General features: G+C 44.8%; 2 protein-coding genes across 7 annotated transcripts in view; one reads left to right on the forward strand and one right to left on the reverse strand.

Moving 5' to 3' along the window:
* flfl (serine/threonine-protein phosphatase 4 regulatory subunit 3 flfl) overlaps positions 1-6,058 on the reverse strand; it is a 36,332-nt gene extending 30,274 nt beyond the window's left edge. For 2 of the 6 annotated variants that reach the window (XM_084581971.1, XM_084581970.1), the window contains exons 1-3: positions 4,724-5,423; positions 4,041-4,096; positions 445-543 (exon numbers count right to left, since the gene is read on the reverse strand). In XM_084581971.1, coding sequence (XP_084438097.1) covers positions 445-543; positions 4,041-4,096; positions 4,724-4,865 — 297 coding nt within the window. In that variant the 5' untranslated portion in view covers positions 4,866-5,423. Of the gene's footprint in view, positions 1-444; positions 544-4,040; positions 4,097-4,723; positions 5,490-5,910 lie in introns of those variants that run through there. The other 4 variants (XM_084581969.1, XM_084581968.1, XM_084581967.1 and 1 more) reach the window with 4 other exon arrangements.
* Positions 6,059-6,284: 226 nt separating this feature from the next.
* Positions 6,285-25,519, forward strand: LOC146175576 (BRO1 domain-containing protein BROX-like). The gene is made up of 11 exons (XM_084581974.1): positions 6,285-6,501; positions 12,952-13,155; positions 13,668-13,763; positions 13,923-13,995; positions 15,695-15,800; positions 19,041-19,130; positions 19,421-19,506; positions 19,703-19,784; positions 21,003-21,153; positions 22,277-22,445; positions 23,737-25,519. Exons 1-11 carry the CDS (start codon positions 6,401-6,403, stop codon positions 23,839-23,841), a joined length of 1,263 nt encoding a protein of 420 aa, XP_084438100.1. The 5' UTR covers positions 6,285-6,400; the 3' UTR covers positions 23,842-25,519.

Genomic DNA, 25,519 nt, shown 5'->3' on the forward strand with positions numbered 1-25,519 from the left:
AAGAGCAAAAAAGGAAAGTTTAGTGCAAATTAAAAAAAATTCAGAGATCTCTATTCAGCCCCCCACCCCCTTACAAGATTTAGAAACGTTACAACTAAATGGAAGAATGAGAATTTTGACAAAGTCCAAGGTAGAAAAAAAACAACTAAAAACAATGGGATCAGCAAATACATACTGGATCACAAAAAGAAAAACTACACAGGACAGCACTAATATGCTTCAGCTCCTGGTGATCCTGCTGGTCCCATTACACATAATGCCCACCCCTTGATCAGCTAGTTACGCACCACATATACCTGTGAGTGTATTTCATCATTTATATAGCCCCCCCTCTTTCTTTGCCACATTTCTACGATGTTGCGAACATTGCTAAATTGCTAACATATCTCACTCAATGTAGGCGTAATCAGGGTTTCCAGTAAAGTAGGAGCTTTGGCAGCATACCTGGCAGATCTTCTCCCATATCTCGTCGCATCCAGCCTTCTCCTGAAAGCTAAGGGCCAGGTCATAATTGTCACCTTCTGACCAGACAATTAATGTCTCCTGAAATGAACAGAAGCAGGAACATGCATCAGCAGAGTCTCCACATTACGATACCAAGAGGCATTTCACAAGATCTCAGCCAAGGTGCCTGGTAAGTCACATTTCACAAATCGCGCCATTGTGATAAAACTTAAAACACAGAAGCCACTCATCTTTTCCTTTGTGATGGGCATGTCAAGTGCCATAATAAGTCAGACACAAGCAAATCTAGAAGGTTTTATCTTGGAACTTCTGTAGACCTCATGCTTTCTGGCTGAGCGGTTATTTACTCAGCTGCTTCTGCTCGACGTAAGTGGCACGGCGGACATCCGAGACATGACACAAAGTATTCCTGCAGTAAATGAATGCATCTTATAATCTAAAAGGATCACTCAGGGCAATGCCGTCTAATTTTCACTTTTGGTCAGAATTCATTCCATATCTCTCCCTGTATATCTCAACATTTGTTCGGCAGTAAAAGCTCAGTCATTTAGCTAATTAACATATTGAACTAATTATTTTTTTCGCACACAACACTATGTCACCCTCTATCGATTGACACCACTCATTAACCTCTACCACTTCTCAACTACTCACAACTGCTGCGGACAACTTCTACATTTTTTACCAGTAATTAATTGCCTAAATTAACTTATTAGCCTAATTATTTTTTCAGCAGCAACATTACATCACCCTCTATCGATTGACACAACTCGTTAACCTCTATCACTTCTCCATTACTAACAGCTGCTGCGAACAAGATTTTGCAGACAGAAATCTAAAAACATAGCGAAATAATGCTCTCACATAAAAAAAAAAAAAAAAGCAGAAAAGATGCAGCCAGTCATTTTCAGCGATCACATTACGCCACCAAGCGTCATGCTGCTAAAGCAGCATTGGGCATGCATACATAGTTTCTTCATCCATTTTCACCTCCGCAGGCTTCAACATAACTCTTTTGAACATTGGTCCTAGAAAGCAAGTAAATGTCACTAGGATCTCAATTAAGTCATGCAGTGTTATTTCCCAGATTAACCTCATTGAAGGTTATTCAGAACTTCATGACCCTAAAAAAGTATGCCACACTACCACCCTGATCAAGCAAAGTAAGTAGGAGGAGGAGGAGGAAAAAACTTTATTTGCAGAAGAATTCGAGGCACACAGGCCTCCTGGGTCTCCGCACGACCCCACTCACGATCTAAACGTACCACCCTGATCAAGCAAAGTAAGTAGGCACATGGCATGTGGGGTTTATTGTCCCAAGTGACATCCCATGTAAGGGATGCAAAATAAGTAGAAAATGAAGAAATGCACTTGGAATAAAAATCTCCAGGTATGCCTTAAAATATCCAGTTCAGCAATGTGAGTGCATTTTGCTACTCTCCTAAAGCCAAAAGAGCAAAATGAGAGCATTCTTGCAGACCTCTATGTATGCCTATGCAGAGAGACCTTGTCTCCTGCCACACACTTCTTTTTCGCCAAGCAGAATAAAACAAGTTAAGCCGGTTGTGTACTCAATGAAGTTACAAAAAACAAAAGGAATGTGTTGCTCTTATTCAAAGTAACTGCATGACATCAAAAGGTCCATCATAAGAAAAAGCTGTTTTCCGTCGTCGTCCTCCCCACATGAGCTTGCAATCGCCTACAAGCTGAAAAGTGCAGACAATTAGTTTCTAATGCCTCGTGCTTCTTTGGTTTTATTTATTTCAATCAGTCGCTGTATAGCTGCCCACGGTAGTCGCACCTCTGCTATCACAGAGAAGGAAATGCTCCACCCAGTAATTCTTTCTGAGTAATAGGCTCAAAAAGTACACAGCTACTCACCAGGACTACACCCAAGGTTTAAAATATTTGCGGGTTAGTTTCAAAGCCAGCATCGCTTGACACAGTGGACATGTTCCATTTTTGCCCAAAGCCCCACATCACTACCTTTGTTCACAAGGTTATTGTCTTGTGTTTGGCAACACTGTTATGTGAGAAAGCACACCTACAGAATTTCACGATGCCCTACTGCGGCTTTGAATTGACCATAAAAACACCGTTTCGCAGCTCGTTTTGGACAAAACAGCTGGTGGCGGGAATGCCTGCATTAAATTCTGCTTTTGCCTTTGCCACCTTATAAAAACTCCATTTTCACAGGTCAACATTAATTTACTCTTGGTGTCACTGGCATCACTTCAGAAGCCTCCTGCGCTAAACTCACACTATCACTCACAACTTTCTCCATTTTAACATTACAAAATGTATGTATACACAGTTGGTTCACACAAATGTTAATTTCTTGCCCAAGGTCAGCACTGTCAATGCTTAGGAGTTGACCTCTTGGCAAGGCATTGCTCCAGGTTTCAACCGTAAGCTCAAAGAACCAATGAGCACCTCAATTACTTGCAATTGGCTAAATAAAATGACCATAACACAAGTTTAGCGAGTCAGTAGTTCTGGTGCACTGGTCATGCTGTTCAATGAAAACAAGGCACATTTTTCTCCATGACAACAATGCGGCCCTAGTGAGGTCACAAGACAACTGTTACTTGTTCAAATTAATTCATTGAAATATGCAGCAAAATTAGTGATTACTGATGGACAAGGCCACAGTAAAGACTGCAAAAAGTGTGTGTGGGTCAATGCAGGAAAAGAAATGTGGAGTAATGAATGACGCAAAGAGGTAAAAGAACCCGGTGCTCACTAGTGAACAACTTTGCTTTCGAGAGCTGTTTAACAATGCGACAAGAAGTGTCACAGGCAAGCAAGCAGTAGTATTCCCATAGACCCAAGAAAGAGCACTACGAAACCAGACCACCTAAGAAGTGAAAGATAACAGACCTGCAAGAATGGAGAATGGGCGCTACACATATATAGGCTGGAAATCCCCACCCCTCTTATCTACCTGAACAGCAGACCCAGTTATCATGGCTGAGGCGACTGCAGCAGCCAAGGCTGTTATCAACACTGCGCAGATCACATCACAAAACACCACCTCAATGGAAGCAAAGACAGCAGCGTCAAGCTGTCTGGCATAGCAAGCCACTATGAATAGCTAGGAAAACAAAACAGCTAATCATTAGTCTGCAACACATGAGACGAGCCACAAAAAGCAGGTTTTGAAACCTGTAGCTCCCCTACATACTGTATGGTGTGTTGGTCACAGAGACCAACCGTGTAAAAGCTTGCGAGACAGAAGCTGCAGTCAATTCGTACAAAATGAGGGTAACGAACTGCTGCCCTATTAGCATAGATATTAGGATTTTTAACATAACACAGACATGTGATAGTATTCAGGAAGGCCTGTCATTTGAAATAATGGCACTACTAAAGCGTAAGAAACCAGATGTGTTCTCAATTCCCAGTATTTGTCATGGCACTGTGCGCACAACGTACAAAAGCCCCAACACGCTACCAAGTCATTCAAGCCTGCAACAGACAGGAATTGTGCTTGCATGAATTAAACACACTGTGCTCTTAGGCCTTGGATATAGTGTAAAGGGTTTTCAAACGTGGTGCACTGTGTGGGCCCATACCTGTTGCTTCTGGTAGGCGGTGTCCTGCTGGATTTTTGATTCCAAGAGTAACGAGCCTGGTGGGAATAGAAAGGAAATACAATTTATGAATCATAATCTAAGCACTAGCAACACGATGCGTCTTGCAGGCAGATCGACTGCCTTCGGACGCGGCGTCCGACTTCGCTGTTACGCCCTTCACCGCGCCAAAACTCGACTATCGCATCGGCGCCCTGATTTCGGCATGCTTAATGGCCTGAACGAATCAATAAGTAAAAATGGAAAACTTGAAGGCAGAGGAAAAAAAAATCGAGATCACGCTCGCCCAAGTGCTCAATTCACTCCATCCAGTCCCATTCTGCGTCGGCCACAACGCGCACACACAGGTAGAACATCCCACAGAAGCAAGCAAAAGCGGTTGGCAGGTCACAGAAAATGGGCAGGGGGCCTCAACGACCGCGTTATTTTCAACATCTCTCTAGAAGCCGAAGCTCAGCGCTGAGCGAGAGGTTGCAGACTATCCAGCGAGGAATGTAAACAATAGGCAAGCACCATTTTTAGGCGGTCTGAGCTCGACCGCGTCTCTCGGCGACGGGTCCGGGCAAAGTGCGCGAGAACGTCGCTCAAACATGCATTCGGTCAACGAGTGACATTTGGCCCAAGTAGCCCGGGGGTCACGGAGGAAAGGGAGGCAGGTTACTCACCGTCAGACTCGGCCCGCACGAGAAGCGACATAGCCTTGAGCCGCTCGACGTACGACGACGACACATGGCCCGTGCCGCGATCATCCCACTGGCGATCGGCGTTCAAGGCGTACAACTTGACGCGTCTTCTCGTATCCGCCATACTCGTCGTCGGTCCAACGACGTCGGGCGCTGCTACTCCGCTCTTCGCTTGACTGTCGCGCCGCCGATCACATCCCGATCACTGGGCCCCTGCGGCGGCACCGACCACGGCTCAACACATAGCTCCCGTGGGCCCCGTCGGGCCGCCACTTTTGCACGGCACGCTGCGGAAGCACGATGCCCGCCGGTCCGTCCGGCCGCTCCGCTGACGGGGATGCAGGCCGCCAGGCGAAAATTTAAATTGTTTTAGGGTTAAGTATGCACAGCTTTTAGGCTTAGCACGTATCTCGGAAAGATGCCACTGTGCTAGCCTGGATTTAGGCTTCGAAAGAGTAACAAAACCACGGCGAAAACGGCATCGAGAATTTGCACAGCGCGGCCGACGGCTGTCTTGAGACGCGGGCCACCGCACGCGATCCGGAAAAAGTTCACGAAGCCAAACAATCGTCGCCGAACGCGTCCGGAGAGTCCAGTGATGAGGAAAAAAACTTACCAATTGCTCACCTCACCTACAGGGTGAATACAACGCCATTTTGAAATTGCCAAAGCACTACGGGGTCTTCCTTTGTAGAACCAGGACGCGGCGCGAAGTTCAAAGCCTTTGACGTCATTGGAGCGCGAATGGCACAACAGCTGATTCATTTCTTCTGCGGCTTGCGGGCACGTTTGATTGTTTACATTCTATGATTTTGCCATAAAATCTTAAATAATTCGAATTTCGCATCACATTTTGCTCGAATTTCACATCGTTAAGCTTTCGGAGAAGCTGGAATGAGACGCGTGACAAAAAGCTACAAAACGAGGAAGCAAAATGGTGCTGCCCGGTGCATTACTGCCTGCTGCGAATCTACGCGATGATGAGCGCTAGCGATTAATACGCTAAAAATTATCAATTGATACTATTATATGTAGCTTGCAGTCGTCATTCAAATTAACAATATCACAACGGTCTCAGGTAATAAGTAAATGTAATAAATGCACGATAAAGGCTAGAGGTGCTGAGCGCTTTTTCAACATCGATAATGGAAGTGCGCGAGTGGCCGCACCTTTCAGAGAAAAGACGCCATAATGTAGTTTATCGAGGAATCAGCTTAATTATATGACATGTGTGCAAGAAATTTCGTAACTTGAGCGCTAAAAAATCTACGAGCAAAACGAACGCTGCAGCAAGATAGCGCTGGATAACTCAAGGAGGATTGAACGGAAGGACGGAAAGTTACCGCGCCACTTTAATGTCACCGCTAGAGGACGCAAAAACACTAATAAAATATATTTTTATTTGTTTTGTAAAATAAAAGTATAAATTAGTGAATTGCACAAACCTCTTATTTTATTTAAATATAAAATTAATAAACACGTGTAAATATTGTTCTTTTTTTTTTTTTTTTTTCTGACCGACGCTCTAGTGGCGCTAACGGCGCTATCCTGTTGTTTTGGTTTGTGGTATGGAAGCTGTCGGCCTGTCGCTTGCGTGAATTGCGTGAATCTCCTCTAATACCTTCGTCCCTCCACATCTAACAACTTTCAGGAGCCGCCATGGCGTTCTGGTTTCATCGAAATCCTTTAAAGGCCACCGGGCTTGTCAACTTCGACCTCAAAATGCTTGCCATGGATAGCCAAGCTCTGAAGCTTTGCAGGTCAGCTGTGCATTTAGCGCTTGGGTGTTGCTTTCGTGCTCGCCGGCCGATGTCGACAAGTTTTGTGATCGCAGATCTCTCTTATATCGTTTCGTCCACGTAAGCGTAAACCTCTTCGACAGCCTAGCACGGCACTGGGTGGGCTAGACGCTGACCGATGCGAGCCCACGCTCCGGCAGATGACTGTCACCGATGGGGCAGCGCATAAAGCCTCGACAAGCACGCTAGCAGGATGAAGTTGATATCGGCAGAACTTTAAAAAAAAAATCTCCATAACCGCATAAAAGGTCAGTTAAAACACACGCTCAAATATAACCGATCTAGATGGCCGCGCGGAAACTCATGAGCCGCTTTCCAAATTTAGTTCAGTTTGTTTCGCTCTCCACGCGTGGCAGCCTTCAACCCTGCGCGGCCGCAGGCGCGATTTTTCGTGCGTTACATGTTCCGTAGTTCGCTTCAGCGCAGAAAAAGAAATGCATTCGCCTGTTTGCTTGTGTGTACGCCGCTGCACAGCTTGGCGCAGCAGATTGTTTTCTTTTTTCCTGTACCGGAGTCAAATGTTCGTTGTGATCTGTAGCCGACACTGACCGTACATACATGGTTTTGGATGCCCGACACAAAGCAATACATAAAGATCTATTATTCTAATCATAGTTGTTTTAGGAAGGCAATTTAGAATAGGTATTGCTTGAAGAAAGAGAAAAGTGTGGTTTTATTTAAAGCTGAGACTTGAAATATTAGTTTTGGATGTGGGAAAACAAAGTATATTAAACCTGGGAGGTGGAAATGCACAAGAGCTCAACTGGTTCAGTACACATGTTGTTATACTCGCCTTGTTAGAAAAACAAAGTTGTATGAAGGCCTTGCACTCCTTTCCTCAGTCCAGTCATTCTTTCTTTTCGGCAAAAATTTAGGCCCTTAGCTACTGTATTTATTTACCAGAATTATGTTGGACATATTACTGGCACACCTAATATGATGTTGTTGACGGTGAAGAAGCAACACCGACCAAATAAAAACAAAACAAATGCCCTCTTTTCAACCATATTTAATTCCGCTCAGCTGTTTGCTTCATTTCAGTGTGAACAGTGTGAACAAGGCTCCCGTACCGGAGCCGAAACATCTTGTTTTTGTTAATTTATTCGGCGTTCCTTCTACACTGTCAATATGTCTGTCCCTGGCGAGACGAGCTTTCGTCTAATTCTCGACTTAATAAGATGGTGAAAAAATTCAACATACAAAAGTTACTAATACTCTTACTTGCTATCTTTTAACTTGAACCAGTGTGAAAGGCTCAGTTTGGCAATACTTTTTCTGTGTGTGTGCATGTGTCTGCATGTGAGCGAGCGAGACCTATTTTCTTCTCATCGTATGCACAGATGTGGCTAAAGTATTAAAGCTTTCTTCAACGCTTGAAATTATTTTTTTGCATTCCATAGCGAAAGTAAATCGCTTCCTGGGTTCATGAGCAACAGCACCAGTAGCATTAACGTTAACACATGCATAAAATACTTCTGACAATTGTTAGGTCACCCACGGCTCGCCACGTTGGCTCTGTGGCTAAAGCACTTCACTTCTGACCCCAAGGACATGGGTTCAGTCTCAGCTGCGGTTGCCGCTTTTCAATGTATGTAAAAAGCAACATTCCTGTGTACAGTGTAGTGTCAGTGCATGTAAAAAAACCCCAGGGGGTCAAATTTTCACTGCCTTTAACTTTGGAGTCTCTCATATTTTGAGTTACCTTGGGACGTTAAATGCTAGGAACCAAACTGAACAAGTAAGGTAAGCAGTGAGAAAAGTTTAGTTTTCAAAGTGTGCTCCATAATATGACCGGGACAATACATGCTCAAAAAGAACACAGAGGAGGAATACATGATAGTGCAGCATACTCATTCTTCTATGTCTTCTTCAGATAGCTTCATATATTTAAGAGCGAACCAACTATCCCAAGAAAAAGTACGAATTTAATGTTTTTAATCATCTATGAGCACAGCTTATTGTTGGCTGCAGTGGCACAGTTGTATTTTGAAAAAGGCATGTTCATACCATTTAAAAAGTTAAACATGTGGAACTATGTGCAACAAAATGCACAAGCAAAGAAAAAATTCTGGGGGACACTTAGTTCAGTTCAGGCGTTCAATCGTGTCCGACTCTTCGTGACCCTATGGACCATGTCACGCCACGCTTTCCGGTCTCTCACTATCTTCTTAACATCACATAGCTTCATCTGCAATGCCTCGAGAATGCCATCTAACCATCGCGTTCGCTGCCTACCCCTTCTCCGGCGACCCTCAACCTTTCCCAACATCAAATCTTTCTCCAGCGACTCCTCTCTTCTCATCAGATGACCAAAGTAGCTGAGCTTTAACTTTAGAATTTGACCCTCCAATGAGCAGTCAGGGTTTATGGTCGACAATATCGACTGATTTGATCTTCTGGCAGTCCAAGGAACTCTTAAGAGTCTTCGCCAGCACCACAATTCAAACGCGTCAATTCTTCGGCGGTCAGCCTTTTTCACAGTCCAACTCTCGCATCCATACATCACAACTGGAAAGACCATAGCACGGGTTATACGGATCTTGGTTGGCAGACTAATGTCTCTGCTCTTTACTAGGCGGTCAAGGCTAACCATTGCTCTCTTTCCCAGAAGCAGGCGTCTCCTAATTTCATGGCTGCAGTCTCCTTCCGAGGTAATCTTGGCGCCCAAGAACAGAAAATCTGTCACAGCTTCCACTTCTTGTCCATTGATGCTCCAGGACTTGATAGGGCAAGACGCCATGATCTTCGTCTTTTTAATGTTCAGTTTAAGCCCAAACTTCTCACTCTCTTCTTGTACGCGCATCAGAAGTCTCTTGAGTTCCACTTCACTTTCTGCCATTAAAGTGGTATCATCCGCATATCTAAGGTTGTTGATACGTTTTCCAGCAATCTTCACTCCAGCTGAAGACTCGTCCAGACCGGCCTTCCTCATGATGCACTCTGCATATAGGTTAAATAGGCAGGGCGACAGTATGCAGCCTTGCCTCACCCCTTTCTCAATCGGAAACCAATCAGTAAGACCATGCCCAGTTCTGACTGTGGCCTCTTGCCCTTCATAAAGGTTCCTGAGGAGACAGATGAGGTGAATTGGAACTCCCATCTCTTGGAGAGCTTGCCACAATCTTCTGTGATCTACGCAGTCAAACGCTTTCGCATAATCAATAAAGCAGAAGTAAATGGGTTTCTGGAACTCTCTTGCTTTTTCCATGATCCAGCGAAGGTTGGCAATTTGGTCTCTAGTTCCTCTGCCCTTGCGAAACCCAGCTTGCACGTCCGGAAGCTCCCGATCCACATACTGCTGCAGCCTACCTTGCAGGATTTTTAACATCACCTTGCTAGCATGCGAAATAAGCGCGATCGTGCGGTAGTTGGAACAATCTTTGGCACTGCCTTTCTTTGGAATGGGGATGTAAACTGACCTCCTCTAATCCTGTGGCCACTGCAGGGTTGTCCAAATCTTTTGACATAATGTATGCAGTGTGTGAACAGCGTCGTGGTTGAGTTTTTGAAGCAACTCAGCTGGAATACCATCAATTCCGCTAGCTTTGTTCTTAGCAAGGCTGGCTAAGGCCCATTCAACTTCACTCTTCAGGATGCCCGGCTCGAGATCAGTAATCACAACCGTCCTATGTTGGGTTTGCACATCCGGGTCCTTCTTGTACAGTTCTTCTGTGTATTCCTGCCACCTCTTCTTTATCTCTGAGGCTTCAGTGAGGTCCTTGCCTCGTTTGTCCTTTATCACTCCCAGCTTAGCACAGAAGCTTCCTTTGATATCTTTGATTGTCTTATACAGAGCTCTTGTGTTCCTTAATTGGCTGTTGTCCTCAACTGCTTGACACTGTATGTTCAGGAAGGCATTCTTATCTCTCCTTGCTATTTTCTGAAAATCCGCATTGAGTACCTTGTATCTTTCTCTTTCCCCCACACCTTTTGCCATCCTCCTTTCCTCAGCTATTTGCAAAGCCTCTTCAGATAACCAGTTTGCTTTTTTGCATTTCTTTTGCTTTGGAACTACCTTAGTAGCAACTTCTTGTATTATATCACGAACATCAGTCCACATCTCTTCGGGCTCTTTGTCTTCTAGATCTAATTCTTATCGATTCCTCACTTCCACAGCATATTCTAATGGAATCTGATCCAGATCATACCTGAAAGGCCTTCTAGTTTTCTGCGTTTTCCTCAATCGAAGCTTAATTTTGGCAACAAGAAGCTGATGATCGGTGCCACAATCGGCCCCAGGCCTTGTTTTTACTGCTTGTATAGCGCTTCTCCATCTCTGCCGGCAAATAATATAATCGATCTGATTCCTGTACAGACCGTCCGGTGAAATCCATGTGTACAGGCGCCTCTTGTGCTGTTGAAAATGCGTATTCGCTATGGTCAGGTTGTTTTCTTGACAGAACTCTACTAGCCTCTGCCCAGCTTCATTTGGCTCACCAAGACCGAACTTGCCTGTAATTCCGGATATTTCTTCACTCCCGACCTTAGCATTCCAGTCTCCTATGAGAAAAACGACGCCTGATGATGGGGTGCAGTCTAAAAGGCATTGTAGGTCCGCATAAAATTTCTCAACGTCAGCTTCTTCAGCAGCAGTGGTCGGTGCATAGACTTGGATAACTGTTATGTTGAAAGGGTGGCCTTGGATCCGAAGTGAAATCATTCGGTCGTTTTTGGGGTTGTACCCTAGCACTGCTTTGCCCATTCTTCTGTTTACTATGAGAGCGACCCTATTCCTTCTCTTGGATTCGTGCCCACAATAAAAGACATAATGGTCACCGGAGTTAAATTCTCCCATTCCGGTCCACTTGAGCTCGCTGATACCCAAGATATCAATGTTCAATCTGTCCATTTCTCGCTTGACGATATCCAGTTTACCTTGCGTCATAGATCTTACATTCCATGTTGCTATGTGATATATCTCCTTGCAACATCGGACTTTCCGGTCGCTTCCCGACACATCCACAACTGAGCGTCCTTTTGGCTTTAGCCCAGCCGCTTCATTCGTCCTGGAGCTACTAGGAATCGCCCTTTGTTCATCCCCAGTAACATGTGGGACGCCTTCCAACCTGGGGGGCTCATCTTCCGGCGCCATATCGATAATGGTATTGTGACTGGCCATAGGGTTTTCTTGGCAGGAAATACTGGAGTGGGTTGCCATTACCTTCTCCAGTGAATCACATTTTGTCAGAACTCTCTGCCGTGACCTGTCTATCTTGGGTGGCCCTACACAGCAGAGCTCACGACTTCATCGAGTTTCGCAAGCCCCTCCGCCACGACAAGGCAGTGATCAGCTCTGCCTTTAAGTTTATGACGTGATAGCATAGGTAGGCTACCTCTCGACATATAAAACATGGCTTTAAATAAGCCATATGAACGTCGTGCCTGTGTGGTCTAAGGGTAACATGAATGTAAGGATCCTGACAGGCCGATTCTGATATCGCCCTCCCATATGAAAGGAGAGGTCCAAGTTGACAGCTTCTACCAAACATAACATCAGGCAACCCTACATCCAATCACTGTGTGGTCATGCCGGCTGCTAGCTACCACCTACCAGTGCCATGCTCGTGATGTTTCACTCACAATGCTGACAGTGACGCCGATGCTGGACTTTTTCGATGAACGGGGCCTTTAACGCTATTGTGTTAGTAATTAAAAAAAAAGGAACACTTTCATGCTGGTTTTATCTCAGCACATGGTGCATCAACTAACAGCTCATGCCAGCTGTTGTCACTAGTCAACTGAGTTAAAGATAATTGAACTGCTTTGTTTGGAAACTATACCAGACAGGCGATTGCATACAGTAAAAGCTCCAGACCAGTTGTGACTATCTGGAGCTCCAAATATGCACTGAAGTCTCAAACATGGGTGTATTTGCACTCTGCCTATTTTTAATTCTGGCTGCTGTGGCTGGTAATTCGTTTAGCAGCAGAATGCTTTTACTGATGGTCACTGTACTCATACAATTTCTCAGAATTACACTGGGGGGAAGAAAAGGGCGCCACTTATAATGCAATGTTCTTGAAGAGTGCTTCATACCCAACAGGAACGTCAAAAGTGGAAATGGATCATTTAGCTTGGCTATTGTTTGGCCAGAAATGTAGATTCGTTTGGCAAATCATAAGTGCTCTTTGTGGTAGTACTAGGTAAATTGCAACATAATGAGACCATTTTTTACTGGTTTTACCTTGGGGGGGAAAAAGCTGTGTTTCTGCAGCTAGATCTATGCTTTAGGTTAAATACAACCCAAGCTGAAGCCAAATACAATGTTCACACTTCCTACTGTTCTTGTGGTAAAGTGGCAGTTGCAACGCTAGTTTTCCCTCTAGGTAAATTAGTGAAACTCGTCTACCAGCCCACTAAGGCAGTGCTTGATGGCAAGGTGATAGCATTTTGCTACTTCCTGTTTTGCAGTGACCTGCGGCTGGCAAGAAACCATCTGCTTGACTTGCTCACAGACCCAGCGAATGACATAAGCACAATTGACACTGCCCTCAACACTTATCTCGCCCTTTTTGCTGGCTTGATCCTGGCTCCTGACGAGAAGGGGGGCGAAAGCAAACTGAGGCACTCTGTACGCTTTCGCTGGACTCAATCTATGCTGGGACATTCACCACTGTGAGCATTTTGTGTGTACTTGTTAAATGTATGTACACGTTTTCTGCAAAACGCTGTATTGCACAAAGTAGAGAAGCACTACTGTTAATGTCACATACTTTCATGATTGATAACCTTACAGAATCATTCTGGTTAGGATTTCAGATCGCAAAAGTTCATTTGCAGTTCAGAAAATGATCTTTACTTACTAGTTACTTTTTTTAAAACAACTACAAAACAGTGTTTATTATGTAAAGTGTAGGAAAAAAAAAGGTTGACGAAGAGGGGACACCTATATACTTTTATTTTACTTTGTTTGAGTGATGTAATTACTGGTATTTGAAGCTCTATTCCAAATGGACATTTGAAGAATATTATTGCTTCACACTCGGAGCATGTGTGTGCTTGTTTAACACAGCTGAACAGTCTAGAAATGGTAGCAGGCAACTGCAGCCTTTGCAACAAAGTGATGGACCTGCTGATAAAAGGATGCTGTGTTAACATTCATTGAATGTTTTTTTTTTTCCTTGCAGGGTGCAGTCAGATGCTGTCTTTGAACTGGTGTCAGTATGTCAGAATGTTGGGATCTGGCACATGAAGCATGCATCAGCCATTGCTGCTAAGGAGGAGTAATCTTGCTATCCTTTCTTTTATCATTTTCCTGTTTTCATGCATGAAATAAGGCACATCTTGCTTACCTCTTGCATAAATGTTAAGTTTAGACATGAAGCATGCGGAAGCACTTCTCAATACTTGACACCCTCGAATACTGAATGCACTCATTTCAGCATCAACATGGATGAGGCGAAAGATGTCCACAAATGTCTCAGAAAAGCTGCAGGATACTTCAGTGCAATGAAGGTAATGGCCGTTTTGCTCCTGTACTCCGACAAAGAATTGGCATTTGCTCAAGGAGGGTGTGCATGTGTTTCGGTTGTCTGAAGGAGGCACTTTAGTGTCCTGTTAAAGTGATGGACACATTCAAGGTCCCAGACTGCTTGCGTACTTGAGTCCTGCATTGATTTTTCTTGGGCAGCCCAGAACCTGTGCCTACCAGTATGGCTCCCAGGAAACTAGTGCCATGCTGGTGGTCACATTAAGCTATACTTCGTGTGTTGTGTCGGCGTGACTGCTGCGCCAATTTGTTGTGTCGGCGTGCTGCCATGGACGCCACGTGGCCCGCCAAATGGCGGCGTGCAGGAAGAGATAGATAACCATACGCCACGGCAGCCAAACGCAGACTGATCCTTTAATTCAGGAGAGAGGGCGCAGGATGAGAGAAAGAGTACGGTGGCGCCGCCACAGCGCAAACCTTGCTTCCGAAACAGAAACCAAAAGAGGACGATACCACACCGTGCACATTCCGAGTACGTTTTGTGTTTCTGCAGACCACATTATATGTTAAGCTTGACATGAGCTCTATAGCGGGTCTCTAAGCAACTGTAAGAGTTCTGAATCTTGCATCTTCACTTTCTTATCTTGAAATTATCTAAATGCAGATGCATTGAGAGCCACGAGTACAAATTGTTTGCTCATACTGCTGTCCAGAAGTTCACCTGTTTTGCGAATTTGTTAACACGGATGACTGGAAGCATCGCAAGCAAACCACTCTGGGCTCGAGCAGCTAAAACTCGTAAATGGTTTGCAAACCATTTTGTCTGCTTTTCTATGCAACCCGAGTGCTGCGAGTTGAGCTACTTCAACCTTGGATTGACTTCTCAGCAAGCTGCAAAAGCAAGAAAGTCCCGCCAAACCGAGTCCTGTCAAATACTTTGCATTTAGGCTTGCCGTGCTTCGTTCGCGATTAGCATTGATTGATTCAAGCCTCTGTTGTCAAACTAATTATTACTCGCATGTCAGGAACTAAACGTGTGCGCGGCATCACTGCGAAAGAATTGTGTTGTGGTGACCAACTGTTAAAGCAGACGATGGTGGACAGGTACAGGTAACATGAGGGGAGTCTGCAAGCAGCCTCTGGCATTCAGGTCATGTGACCATGACACTTAGCAGGAACGCTACTGATAATTGAGGTATTTATTGCAGACTAGGAAATAAATAGGTACACTTGCAACCACACGCAAAAACAAGAGTCTAAAAAACAGCGGCTGACAAGGGGGAAGCACTAGTTTTGTTTGTGTCTTTCTCCGCCATCCCTTGCAGAGCAGAAGCCAGGACCTATCGGCAAGTAATTCGGGACTGAAAAATCGAGTGCCCAGTGAATCCAAACTGAAAAGCACAGTCATGTCTTGGGTTTTGTCAGAAGTATTCTCATAATGAATATATTATTGATAAACTTCTTTATCACAGTCAACACGGAGGTACTTCACGCTGTAAAGTGCCGTAATAGGTACGGCATTTCAGCTTACTATGCACTTTCCAGCTAGCTGGAGATATATGGATTTTGCTTAACAAGCTGAAGGAAACATATGAACAAACATATGCAGGTTATTTTTAGAACTGCAAAGATATTTGGCACATATTGCTTCAAAAATTAACTGTTCAGCATCCCTTCTAGTGGCAGCTTTGGTGTGCTTCACTTCGTTTCTTTTATTTTCACCAGAACAAGTATGTGGGACAACTGAGGGAGCAGCCTGTTCCTGGATCGGACCTGGACTCGCGAGTGGCATCTGCCTACATCAGTCAGTGTACTGCTGAAGCGCAGGAAGGTATTATGAGAATTGTTTGTTACTGTTTTCTGTTCCATCAGCCAGACTAACACCTCACAGCAAGAGCTGTTAATGCCACATTTCCCAGTTCTGCAACACTGTTGGTGTAACAAGAACAAGAAATGGGGGGCAGAGGAGAGTGGCATCATTTTCTGCATTATGGATTTGTGGTATCCTGTGTGTGCAACAGTATAAACTAGTACCTGCATTATTCAAGTCTGCACATAAGGGATATCGCATGGTGCCATAGTGAATGATGCACTGTTGATAGAGAGTTTTTTGCACATGTGTACGGCTACTGCAGCTACAGTTGAATCCCGCCACAACGAATACCGCCACAACGAAATTTCCGCGACAACGAATAATTTTTTATTCCCCGCGAGTACGCGAGTATCAAGAATTAATGGCCTAAATTTCTCTGCACAACGAACCATTTTTGCAGAGCGTTTCCGCTTCAACGAAATTTTCGCGTTCAAAATCGAAACCGAAACTAGTTTTATTGGCGAGAAGTCCAAGTCAAATCCAAAGCCACATTAAGCATGAAATCACGTGATTGCAGTTCCGCCATTTTGGCTTTGTGTCGTGGTCGCGTTGTTCACTCGCTGCCTTTCTCTTCGACAACGACGAGTTTTCATCCGCAGGACACGATGGCAACGCAAGTGAAAAAACGCAAAACTCTTTCCCTTGAGCAAAAAGCTCAAATAATCGCCCAAGCAGAAAGCGGAAGGAAGAAAGCGGCAATTGCTGAAGACTTCGGAATTCCTGCAAGTTCGCTGTCAACGATTCTAGGCAATAAGGACAGCGTGAGAATGGCACTTGCTTCAGGCACATCCTCGAAGCACAAAAAGGTGACGCGGCCCCTCCATGAAGAGTTGGACAAAGCAGTGCATGCGTGGTTTGTGGAAGCACGAGCCAGCAACGTCCCCCTGTCCGGAAGCATCGTCCAGCAGAAAGCCTTGAACTATGCATGCCTACTTGGCATTGATGATTTTAAAGCCAGCATTGGCTGGCTAAACCGTTTCAAGGCCCGCCATAACATCGTTGGAAAAGTGTTGTGCGGCGAGTCAATGTCAGCAGACGTGGACGGAGCAGCTGCTTGGAAGGCGAGTAACATGGCCGGAATTTTAAGCAACTTCGCGCCTGCAGACATTTACAACGCCGACGAGACCGGGCTATTCTACGAGATGTTGCCGGCTAGGACGCTCGACTTCAAGGGGCAGCGCTGTCACGGCGGCAAACACAGCAAAAAACGCATCACAGTGCTGCTTTGCACAAACATGGATGGCTCGGACAAGCGTCCGCCGTTAGTCATAGGCAAAAGTGCCAAGCCGCGCTGTTTTAAGGGAACTCGTAGCCTACCTGTGCAGTACAAGGCGAACAACAAGTCATGGATGACCCGCGCTATTTTCACCGAGTGGATGATGGCATTCGACCGCGACATGAAGCGGCAGGGCCGTAAAGTTTGCTTGCTTTTGGACAATTGTTCAGCACATCACTCCGATGAAGTCAAGCTCACTAACACGGAGCTGAGGTTTTTCCCTCCCAATTGCACGTCTGTCTTACAGCCTCTCGATCAGGGCGTGATTCTTAGCCTGAAGCGCGCTTACCGCGGAAGGTTAATTCAGCGGCTGCTTTTTAACACTGAAACCGGCCGAGACACGAAGGTGGACTTGTACGTGGCACTGCAGATTATGTCTGCTGCCTGGAGCACACTGGGGCGCTCAGTAATCGTGAACTGTTTCAGGCACGCCGGATTTGCCGAAGGTCGACCCGTACACTCTGCTGGCCTAACACCAGGCGTTACAGACGACGACGAAGAGGCGTCACCGGCTCCGGGGATCGCGGCCGCCTGGAAAACGCTGGGAGAAATAGGAACCGTGCCGCCTAATCTCGAGCTCGACGAATACATCGGCGCTGACGCTTGTGTTGTTGTTCACGAAGATGTGAGTGATGAGCAGATCATATAAGCTGCCCGGAATGATAAGGACTCTTCCGATGAAGAAGACGACGTACAGGAAGCGCCGGCTGCGGCAACCGCCGTACAGGTGATGGACGCTTTTGATGTCATCAGGAATTTCGTTGCTGTCCGAGACGACGATGTTGCAATGGGTTTGCTGACCGAGTGCGAAAATCGCGTGACGGCGTTGCTCGCCGTGAAGCGTAAGCAAACCAAGCTTACAGATTTTTGGCATTAAACGCCTTTGCTGCTGCTTGGGCAATTCTTTCTGCGTTTCACGTCAAATTTTTGCGATAACGAAGTTCCGCGAGAACGAATTTTTTTTCGTGCACCGTGAATTTCGTTATAGCGGGATTCAACTGTAGTACGGTAACACTTTTCCATTGCTACTGTTGATGTGCTTGCCTAGGCACATTTTCTGTGTGGCCCTATGTATTTGGAAAACGCTGTATGACTGTGCTAAAACTCTCTGATAGTTATAGCTGAATCTCGTGTTATACAGGCATAGCAAATGGCAGTCAGTTTTTCTGGTCCATTTTCTACGCACATCCCAACATGGTGTTCTTTCGTCTGAATGCAGCTGATTTCACATGATCAGGCACGGTGTGCTCACACCTGCCATACCTGCCAACCTGGCAACTTTCAAATTTGTGAAGCTCTCGTGTCAGGGAGTTGGAAAATTGTCAGCACGCATGTTTTTTATTTATTTTTTTCCAAAATTCAAAGCGATTTCCTACTGCGGCAAGTTTGCTCACATTTTCACAACCGTACGTACCATGCTTGGCTGGTTATGAGCACCTTGTGCAGATCCCTGATGTATCTGCAAAGCGATTTGAGCCTTGTGGTCATTTTTGCCCCTATGCAAAATGTTTCATCGCAGATACACGTGGTAAAAATTTCATCCTGCCTTGTGCAGGCAGAAAAACTGTTTGTGTCATGGCTCTCGCTGGCCGAGGCTGCTCTTGCACCATTAAAGTTCGTCATCATCATCATCATTTACTGCCTCTGATGCAACACATCACACCATGGAGGAATTCCACACATAGTTTACTGTCTATGACAACCAAGAAGTCAGGTTTAGAGCAGATTTCTGTGAAATTGGGTTTGCAAGATGGGCCATTTGGTTGATGTTTTGTTGTGTAGAATGGTGATGTTTACTTTCTGCGAGTTTGGTGATGCATTAACAAGTGTAAGAGCCAAATATATTTAATTTTTCAGTTACCTTGAGTTGCTTGCTGTCTTGATGTTTGTGCCAATATCTTTGCATCACACTGCCATTTCAGTGACGATTGGCAGGGCCATCGAGATGAAGCATGCTCCAGGTCTCATCTCTGCTCTTGCCCATGAAACGTCCAAGATGTACACATCAGCAGGTAAGGTCCTGGTTACAAACAAATTTTCAGTCATCATTTAACTTTCTGCCAACGGTTGTATAGCACAGACCAACCAGGCTGTACTCAAACTTAATTTCATAGTGCTATGAGCAGGTCATTAGTGCAGGGATTTGACGATATAATGTTAGCAGTGCTGTTTTTACTTTATGTTATTAACCTCATGATGTGCTAAACTCGCATCTTAACCCCACCATAGTCATTGTGCAGTGGTGTATAAAGCTTCCTGGCTCGATTTTGTTCAGCTCCTATTGAAAGCCTCATTCTTCTAGCGGACTCACTTGCCAGCCTGGAGGCATCAAAGTTTGGACGTTGGAGGAAGTTTCTCATTCTCAAGGCCGTCTTCTATCTCTCTTATGTAAGTTCTCTCTCCAAGTCAGATGCCCAATTCCATCAGTCTTTTTTACTTCTATTCTTTTGTGTTCTACCTGTTCTTGTTCACGCTTCTTTATGTTCTTATTGTGCTGTGAATTCTGAATGTCTCCAACATCAATCATTTTTTTATTTGAAGCCAAGGAAAACACACTGAGATGTGCTGTGTTCTTGCCTTTCAGGCCTACTGCTATGCAGGAGAAAACCTCCTTGCTCAGGAGAAGTGTGGAGATGCAATCAGAGCCTTGCAAGAAAGTCACAAGTGTAAGAAAGTGCGATTGTCTCTAGAACCAGTTTTGGGGTGCGGGGTGTGTGGACCATTTGAGTTATATCTTGTACCCCAAGCATCAATTGCATCTAGGCCAAGAATATTTATGCACAAGCTACATGTAATTTGTTTTGCATGAAATTCACCAACAAAGACCTTCCGGGAATAAATGCCAGCTTAGCACTGAAAAATACAGTATAGTGCCTTGCCCAGTTTAGAGTATAATCCAGAATTGTTTATTTTACCTCATTGCATTTAGTAGTGAAAGCTTTACTACGCTAAGTAGAGCCGGTCTTTGTGTGGCAACTAAATTTGACCTTCAAGTGAACTCGACCTAATTAAGCGTGGTGTTCAGTGGGCTTTCCTTTCGCTAAAACTTAGCTTAAATGGAGAGGCAGCCCTGTGTTGTGCGATGTCATGTCAGCGCACGTTAAAGGACTCCAGGAGGCTGAAATTACACCGTGGCCCTCCACTGGGGGACCTTCACTCCAACCTTTCTCCTTTCCCTCAAGTCTGACAGATACTGTGCCTTTTCTTTCTTATAAACCAGTGTACAATATATAAGATAAAATATGAAAACAGGACCTTGGCTTAGTTAGGTGTAGGTGTCCACCATTCTGTGGTGTCCACCCAAAAGTGGAAGGGGCCTTCCTTTCCCCGAAACCTAACTGAAAGAAAATTTATTATGCCCTTCCGCGGTGGTGCTGTGGTTAAGATGCCCGACCACTGTGCCGGAGTCCCTGGGTTCGATCCTGACAGGCGGCGGCGGCTGCGTTTCAACGGAAGTGAAACAAAGAGGCGTTCGTGTGCTGTGCGATGTTAGCGCACGTTAAAGATCCCCAGGTGGTCAAAATCACTCTGTAGCTGCACTACGGATCCTCTTTTTCTCTCTCTTTCCACTTTCAGTCCCACCTTCCTCCCTTGCCTTATGGCGCAGTTCAGCTGTCTACAGTAGAAATGCGACAGATACCACGCCTTTCCTTTCCTGTGAACCAATAATTATTATTAAACAAATTTACGAAGAAACCGCGGATTAAAAAGGCGATTCTACAGAGGCTATTGCTGCAACACTCACAGCTTTCACTCTGTCACCAGGTTCAAGCCATGCCCCCACAATTTTGTCTTTCTTTGTTTACATCGCATTGATTTTTTTGTACAGTACTGATATGACTACCATTTGTGTGGAATTGCCTTGAATAAGCAACTGATTGTAGGCTACCAGGATGCCGTGCACATCTGCAAGCAGTACAGCAGCATGAAGGGGCCTGGCTCGGCTGCCAAGATCGACCAGCACCTGTTCTTCCGTAAGCTCGCACCCTTGGTAAAGAGGACGCTTGACAAGTGCGAGCGAGAGAACGGCTTCATGTGAGTTTCTTGCAAACTTTTGCCTTCTTTTCAGTTCACTTGGCTGATGCTCTCACTCTGAGAGAGAGATAGAGAGATAACTTTATTTCTTTAATAAAATTCAAGGATGTTTTAACCTCCAAGGCTAGGAGTTGGCCACAATCCCTTGGGACCTGGTGGCTGCCTGGGCTTGATTGACGACTTCTGTGCGCTTATCTGGGTCCAAGCTGCGCATCAGAGCCTCCCATGTTTCTTCATTTCTAGTGGTCCCTGAATTGTATTCTGAATTTATACATGTGCGTATCATGTGCATCATGCTTGCCTGTCCCATGCAAAATTTGCAATTTCTAATAATTAATATGTTAAGAATAAATTATCTGCATGTCTGTAACTGCCTCCAAATTCCTTCCTCCTTTTCTGCTAAGCTTTCAGTCAGCTTACTGTGATATATTTACTGCGGTATTGGTGATAGTGCCATCATGCAAAAATCCCAGCACTGTCTTCAAAAGTCGAGGCCTCGGCGAAAATGGGAGAGAAGGAAGTGAGGAGGAAGGAGGGAGGGATAGGAGAGTGGGAGCTGGAGAGCATAACTAAAGCATCCCAAGCACAGTAGAGAAGTACTACAGTGTAGCAGGGATAGTGGAAAAACGAAGGGGACCACTTAGTATAACACAATAGTGTTAATTGCTCCTTTCAGCGGTTTCTCTCACACAGTCACTATTCTTTGTCTGTATTGCCACATTACTAAGCTTCAATTGAGTCAGCACCTAGCAAAAAAAGTGTTTGGATAATTATTTACTTTTGCGAATGAGACTTCACTGTACTTCCTTTGCTCCTGTCACAAGTTGGGGCGGTCACCTCGTCAAGCTGTTCACAACAGTGGCTTTCTGAAGCAGGAATTGTGCTTGGTACAAACGAAAGTAAAATTTGACTTGAATGACTAGGAGCAGGGAGTTCCTGGTCACATGTATTCGCACCTGATGTGCTCACAGTGAGAAAGTTACCTTGCTGAAGGAAACTGATGGGCGGGGAATGAAGGTCTTTCAGTAATTAGTGCAAGCATTCAGCATTACCAAAAATGTTTCCCCCTACTTCTGTTGTGAAGCAGTCAAGTTAAAAAGTGCCACCACTGCCTGCGGTGCAGATTCCACCAGAAGGTGCCCCAGGACGCGCCGGAACTGGAGCTGCGTGCCACCTACGGCCTGGTGAGCCCCGAGGAATTCCAGATGCCTCCCCACGACAAGGCCTGGAACCCAGTTGTCTATGCCGCTTTCTACGTGCAACCCAGTGGTGCTGGAGATCCCGCCAACTCGGCAAGTTGTGCCCGTCTGGTTGACGCCAGTGGCTTGTTGGGGGAAAAATGGCTGTGCTTGTGTGAAAGGGTTCGTAGCAAGTAAAACTGGGAGAAAAATGGTCTTAAAAGCTACATACACCAGTTTAAAGGTGCTATAGGTGCGAGTTTTTACCGCTATATACTAGATGTATTAAACCTGCACCTTGGCACATGACAAAACAATGTAGAGGACACACTGCAGTTAATCCAGTGTATTTAGGGGAAACCCCCAAGCTAGAGATGATTGTACTTAGTAGTTGCTCCTTGGATTTGGTAAAGTAATTACATCCCAGGTAATGACTAGGCAGCACAGCCTGGATATGGAAACTCTGATATTTTGAATTATCGACTATATGGAACATGCTGATTATCTTGTTGAAAATCCTTAGATATGATTGGCTTTGTGTCACTTCTTTACTAGTGGAACATCAACGGTTTGGTTTGGTAAAACTTTATTTCCCACAGTAGGGGTCCTGAAGGACACTTGGCTAGGCGCCAGGTGTAGAGGGCAGCTCCCACATTGGCACAGAGAGCCCGAAGCTCTCCGCCGCCGCAACGTCAGCGGTGCTTTTCAATAATTTTTCGCGCACAGAAATGGGTCGGTCGGTTAGCTGTAAACACCTGCTAGCAGTGCTAGCACACTCAGACCATATTATGGGGCAAACCTTGGGATTGCTTGAAGGCAGCCTTTCCATCTCATGTACTCATTTTCCACGCCACAGTGCTGTCATGCAGTGAGGAGGCAGCCCTCACTTGGCGTGCTGCGCTCGCTTCCTTGTTGAAAGCTTTGAAGAAATCAACTGTACATTAATTTTTTGGTTGTTTGTATTTGTAGCATACTGGTGACGACAGGATTAGACATTTTGTAGTTGGCAGTGGGCTAGTTCCAAAGAACCATGCACTGCGGCTTTGATGCAAAGCAAGTTATGCATGGCTGTGCCCAGTGACCAGTACGTTGTCAGCACGCCAATGGGCAGCATGTCATTGCATGTACCCTATTACTAGTATGAGTGCTAGGTTACTTGTACATATATCTACTGCCGTTGTTTATACATAAAATTCTTGACATAATCGATCCACTTCTCGATTCCTTTAGAGTTCGATAAGTCTGGGTTCAACGGTAGTTACTCCGCGGATGAAGACAAATTTTCCATCTACTGCAAAGGTCCTGTGAAATCTGTACTGCTTTTCTTTGCTGGTGGATGTTAATGTCTGATGCCTGTTTGCTGAAAGTGGTTTTGTTTCCTCCTTTTCCATATGAATGTTTACAGAAGGCAGCTGTCAAGGCTGAAGGGGACCTCCCTCCAGTGCAAGAGAAGATCGGATCTCACTCCACCGCAGACCCAAAGACAGAGAGTGGATGTGTCCTTCAGTGAAGCTGGCTTCATGGGAGTCTCGTAAATCGAATCTTGGCAGCAGCAGCAGCAATGGCTTTGCTGCTTGGCTTTGCATGTGTAAAATAGAGATGTTTAATATATATGCATATCTCTGTACATGAGCACTTTAATAAGAAGCAGAGGTTCCTTATATATGCAAGCATACACACACCATTCATTTTTGACAGCTCAGCTGGCACAGTCAGTAGTAGTCAGTGTGGTGTGTTACGAGATGGAGCATTATAAAGTTTTGTTTTTTACTGCTTTTGCATCTCCCAACTACTTGTCCTTTTAATGCACGTTTTTTTAGAAGTTTTTTTAGAGCTAACTGCCGGAAGGAGCAAATGCGCCATAAAGTGTGTGATCCAAGTTCATTTTAATTGTTCCACATGTTTTTCTTGTATGGTTGCATCTGACGTGATTAAGTGCTAGGCACTTGCAAATATTCTGCAGATTTGTTATTGGCCTGGTAAAATTCAGTAAATGTTTTTCTTTTTTCCTGGGCCTAATGTGCCTAGTGTATCGCAATTGCAGCAATGTATTTTTAAATTTTGTTATAAAATTGTCTTGCTGTATCAAGTTTCGTTTTTGTGTGTTGGGTGTTTGGGGTTTTGCTTGTAGGCTGCGTCTGACATAGAATAACTTTTATTGTATGTTTAACATGCAGGCAGCCTCGCACTGAATTTATTTTTATTGCAGAAAGTTTTTTTTATGAATTGGCCAGAGCAAGGTGGCATTGTGCTGCCAAGGAACATGGGAACATGAATGTACACTCTAATGATTTTGTGTGCAACCGAGATTTTCACATCGTCGTGTTTTTTTGTGTGTACTTAGGCTGTGATAAATCGTGATCACACAAAATCTTCACGGTCTCTACAAGATTTATGGCTTTGTTTTAGTCTTGTTTGTTGGTTGTTCAACGTTACTGTATGCACTTAATTTTAGGAGCCAGGTGCTATCAATACATGGTTGGATAACTCTTTAAAAGTATCACTTCATGTAAGCTAACGTTTTTGGTGTGTATGGTAAGCTGTGAATATATACAGGCGTTGAATGCTTCATGTAGAGTAAGGAATTTTCGTTGCTTGGTTGTGATAATATGCTGCACCAGCAAAGCAGATGGGAGCAAACTGTGCTGTAAGTTTAAGCTTCGCTACACTTCCAACCCTCATAACGGTACCTTTTCTGCAACCTGCCTTTTGGTGTTGTGAAGAGAGAGAAAAAGATAAAAACAGGTGCATGTTAGCCTATAGAGTTTTCGCACATGTTCTGTTGTTTCCATGCATCATCAGGGTATATGAGAAATGCCTTCAAGTATGCATTTAATTGCAAACAGCTGCTTTACTTATATCACGCTGTACCTTAGCCCGGTGCACCGAATTGTTTAATTTTAATTACGTGGTAGATATGTTACCTTTAGAACTTTTCTGGCGTTCTCTGTGTTCCTATACATATAGTATATATATATAGAAGTTACTTTTCATTCACCCTCTTGTGAGCCACTGAGGGTTTATTATCCGCAAATGAAACACTTGACACACCCGAGCCTGTCATGGGTGACAATGTTGCAATGTTTGTGTTTCTTTTTGTCTAGAGGCCTATCCCGTCCCATGCACGTTGTGCAAACGCTATTTTTGTACAGCGTGGCAGACAATAAATGACGCTTTTACTGCTTGTA

Source organism: Amblyomma maculatum, chromosome 10 (genome assembly GCF_055883805.1).
Source record: "Amblyomma maculatum isolate TAMU_Amacu chromosome 10, ASM5588380v1, whole genome shotgun sequence".
Taxonomy (NCBI): Eukaryota; Metazoa; Arthropoda; class Arachnida; order Ixodida; family Ixodidae; genus Amblyomma; species Amblyomma maculatum.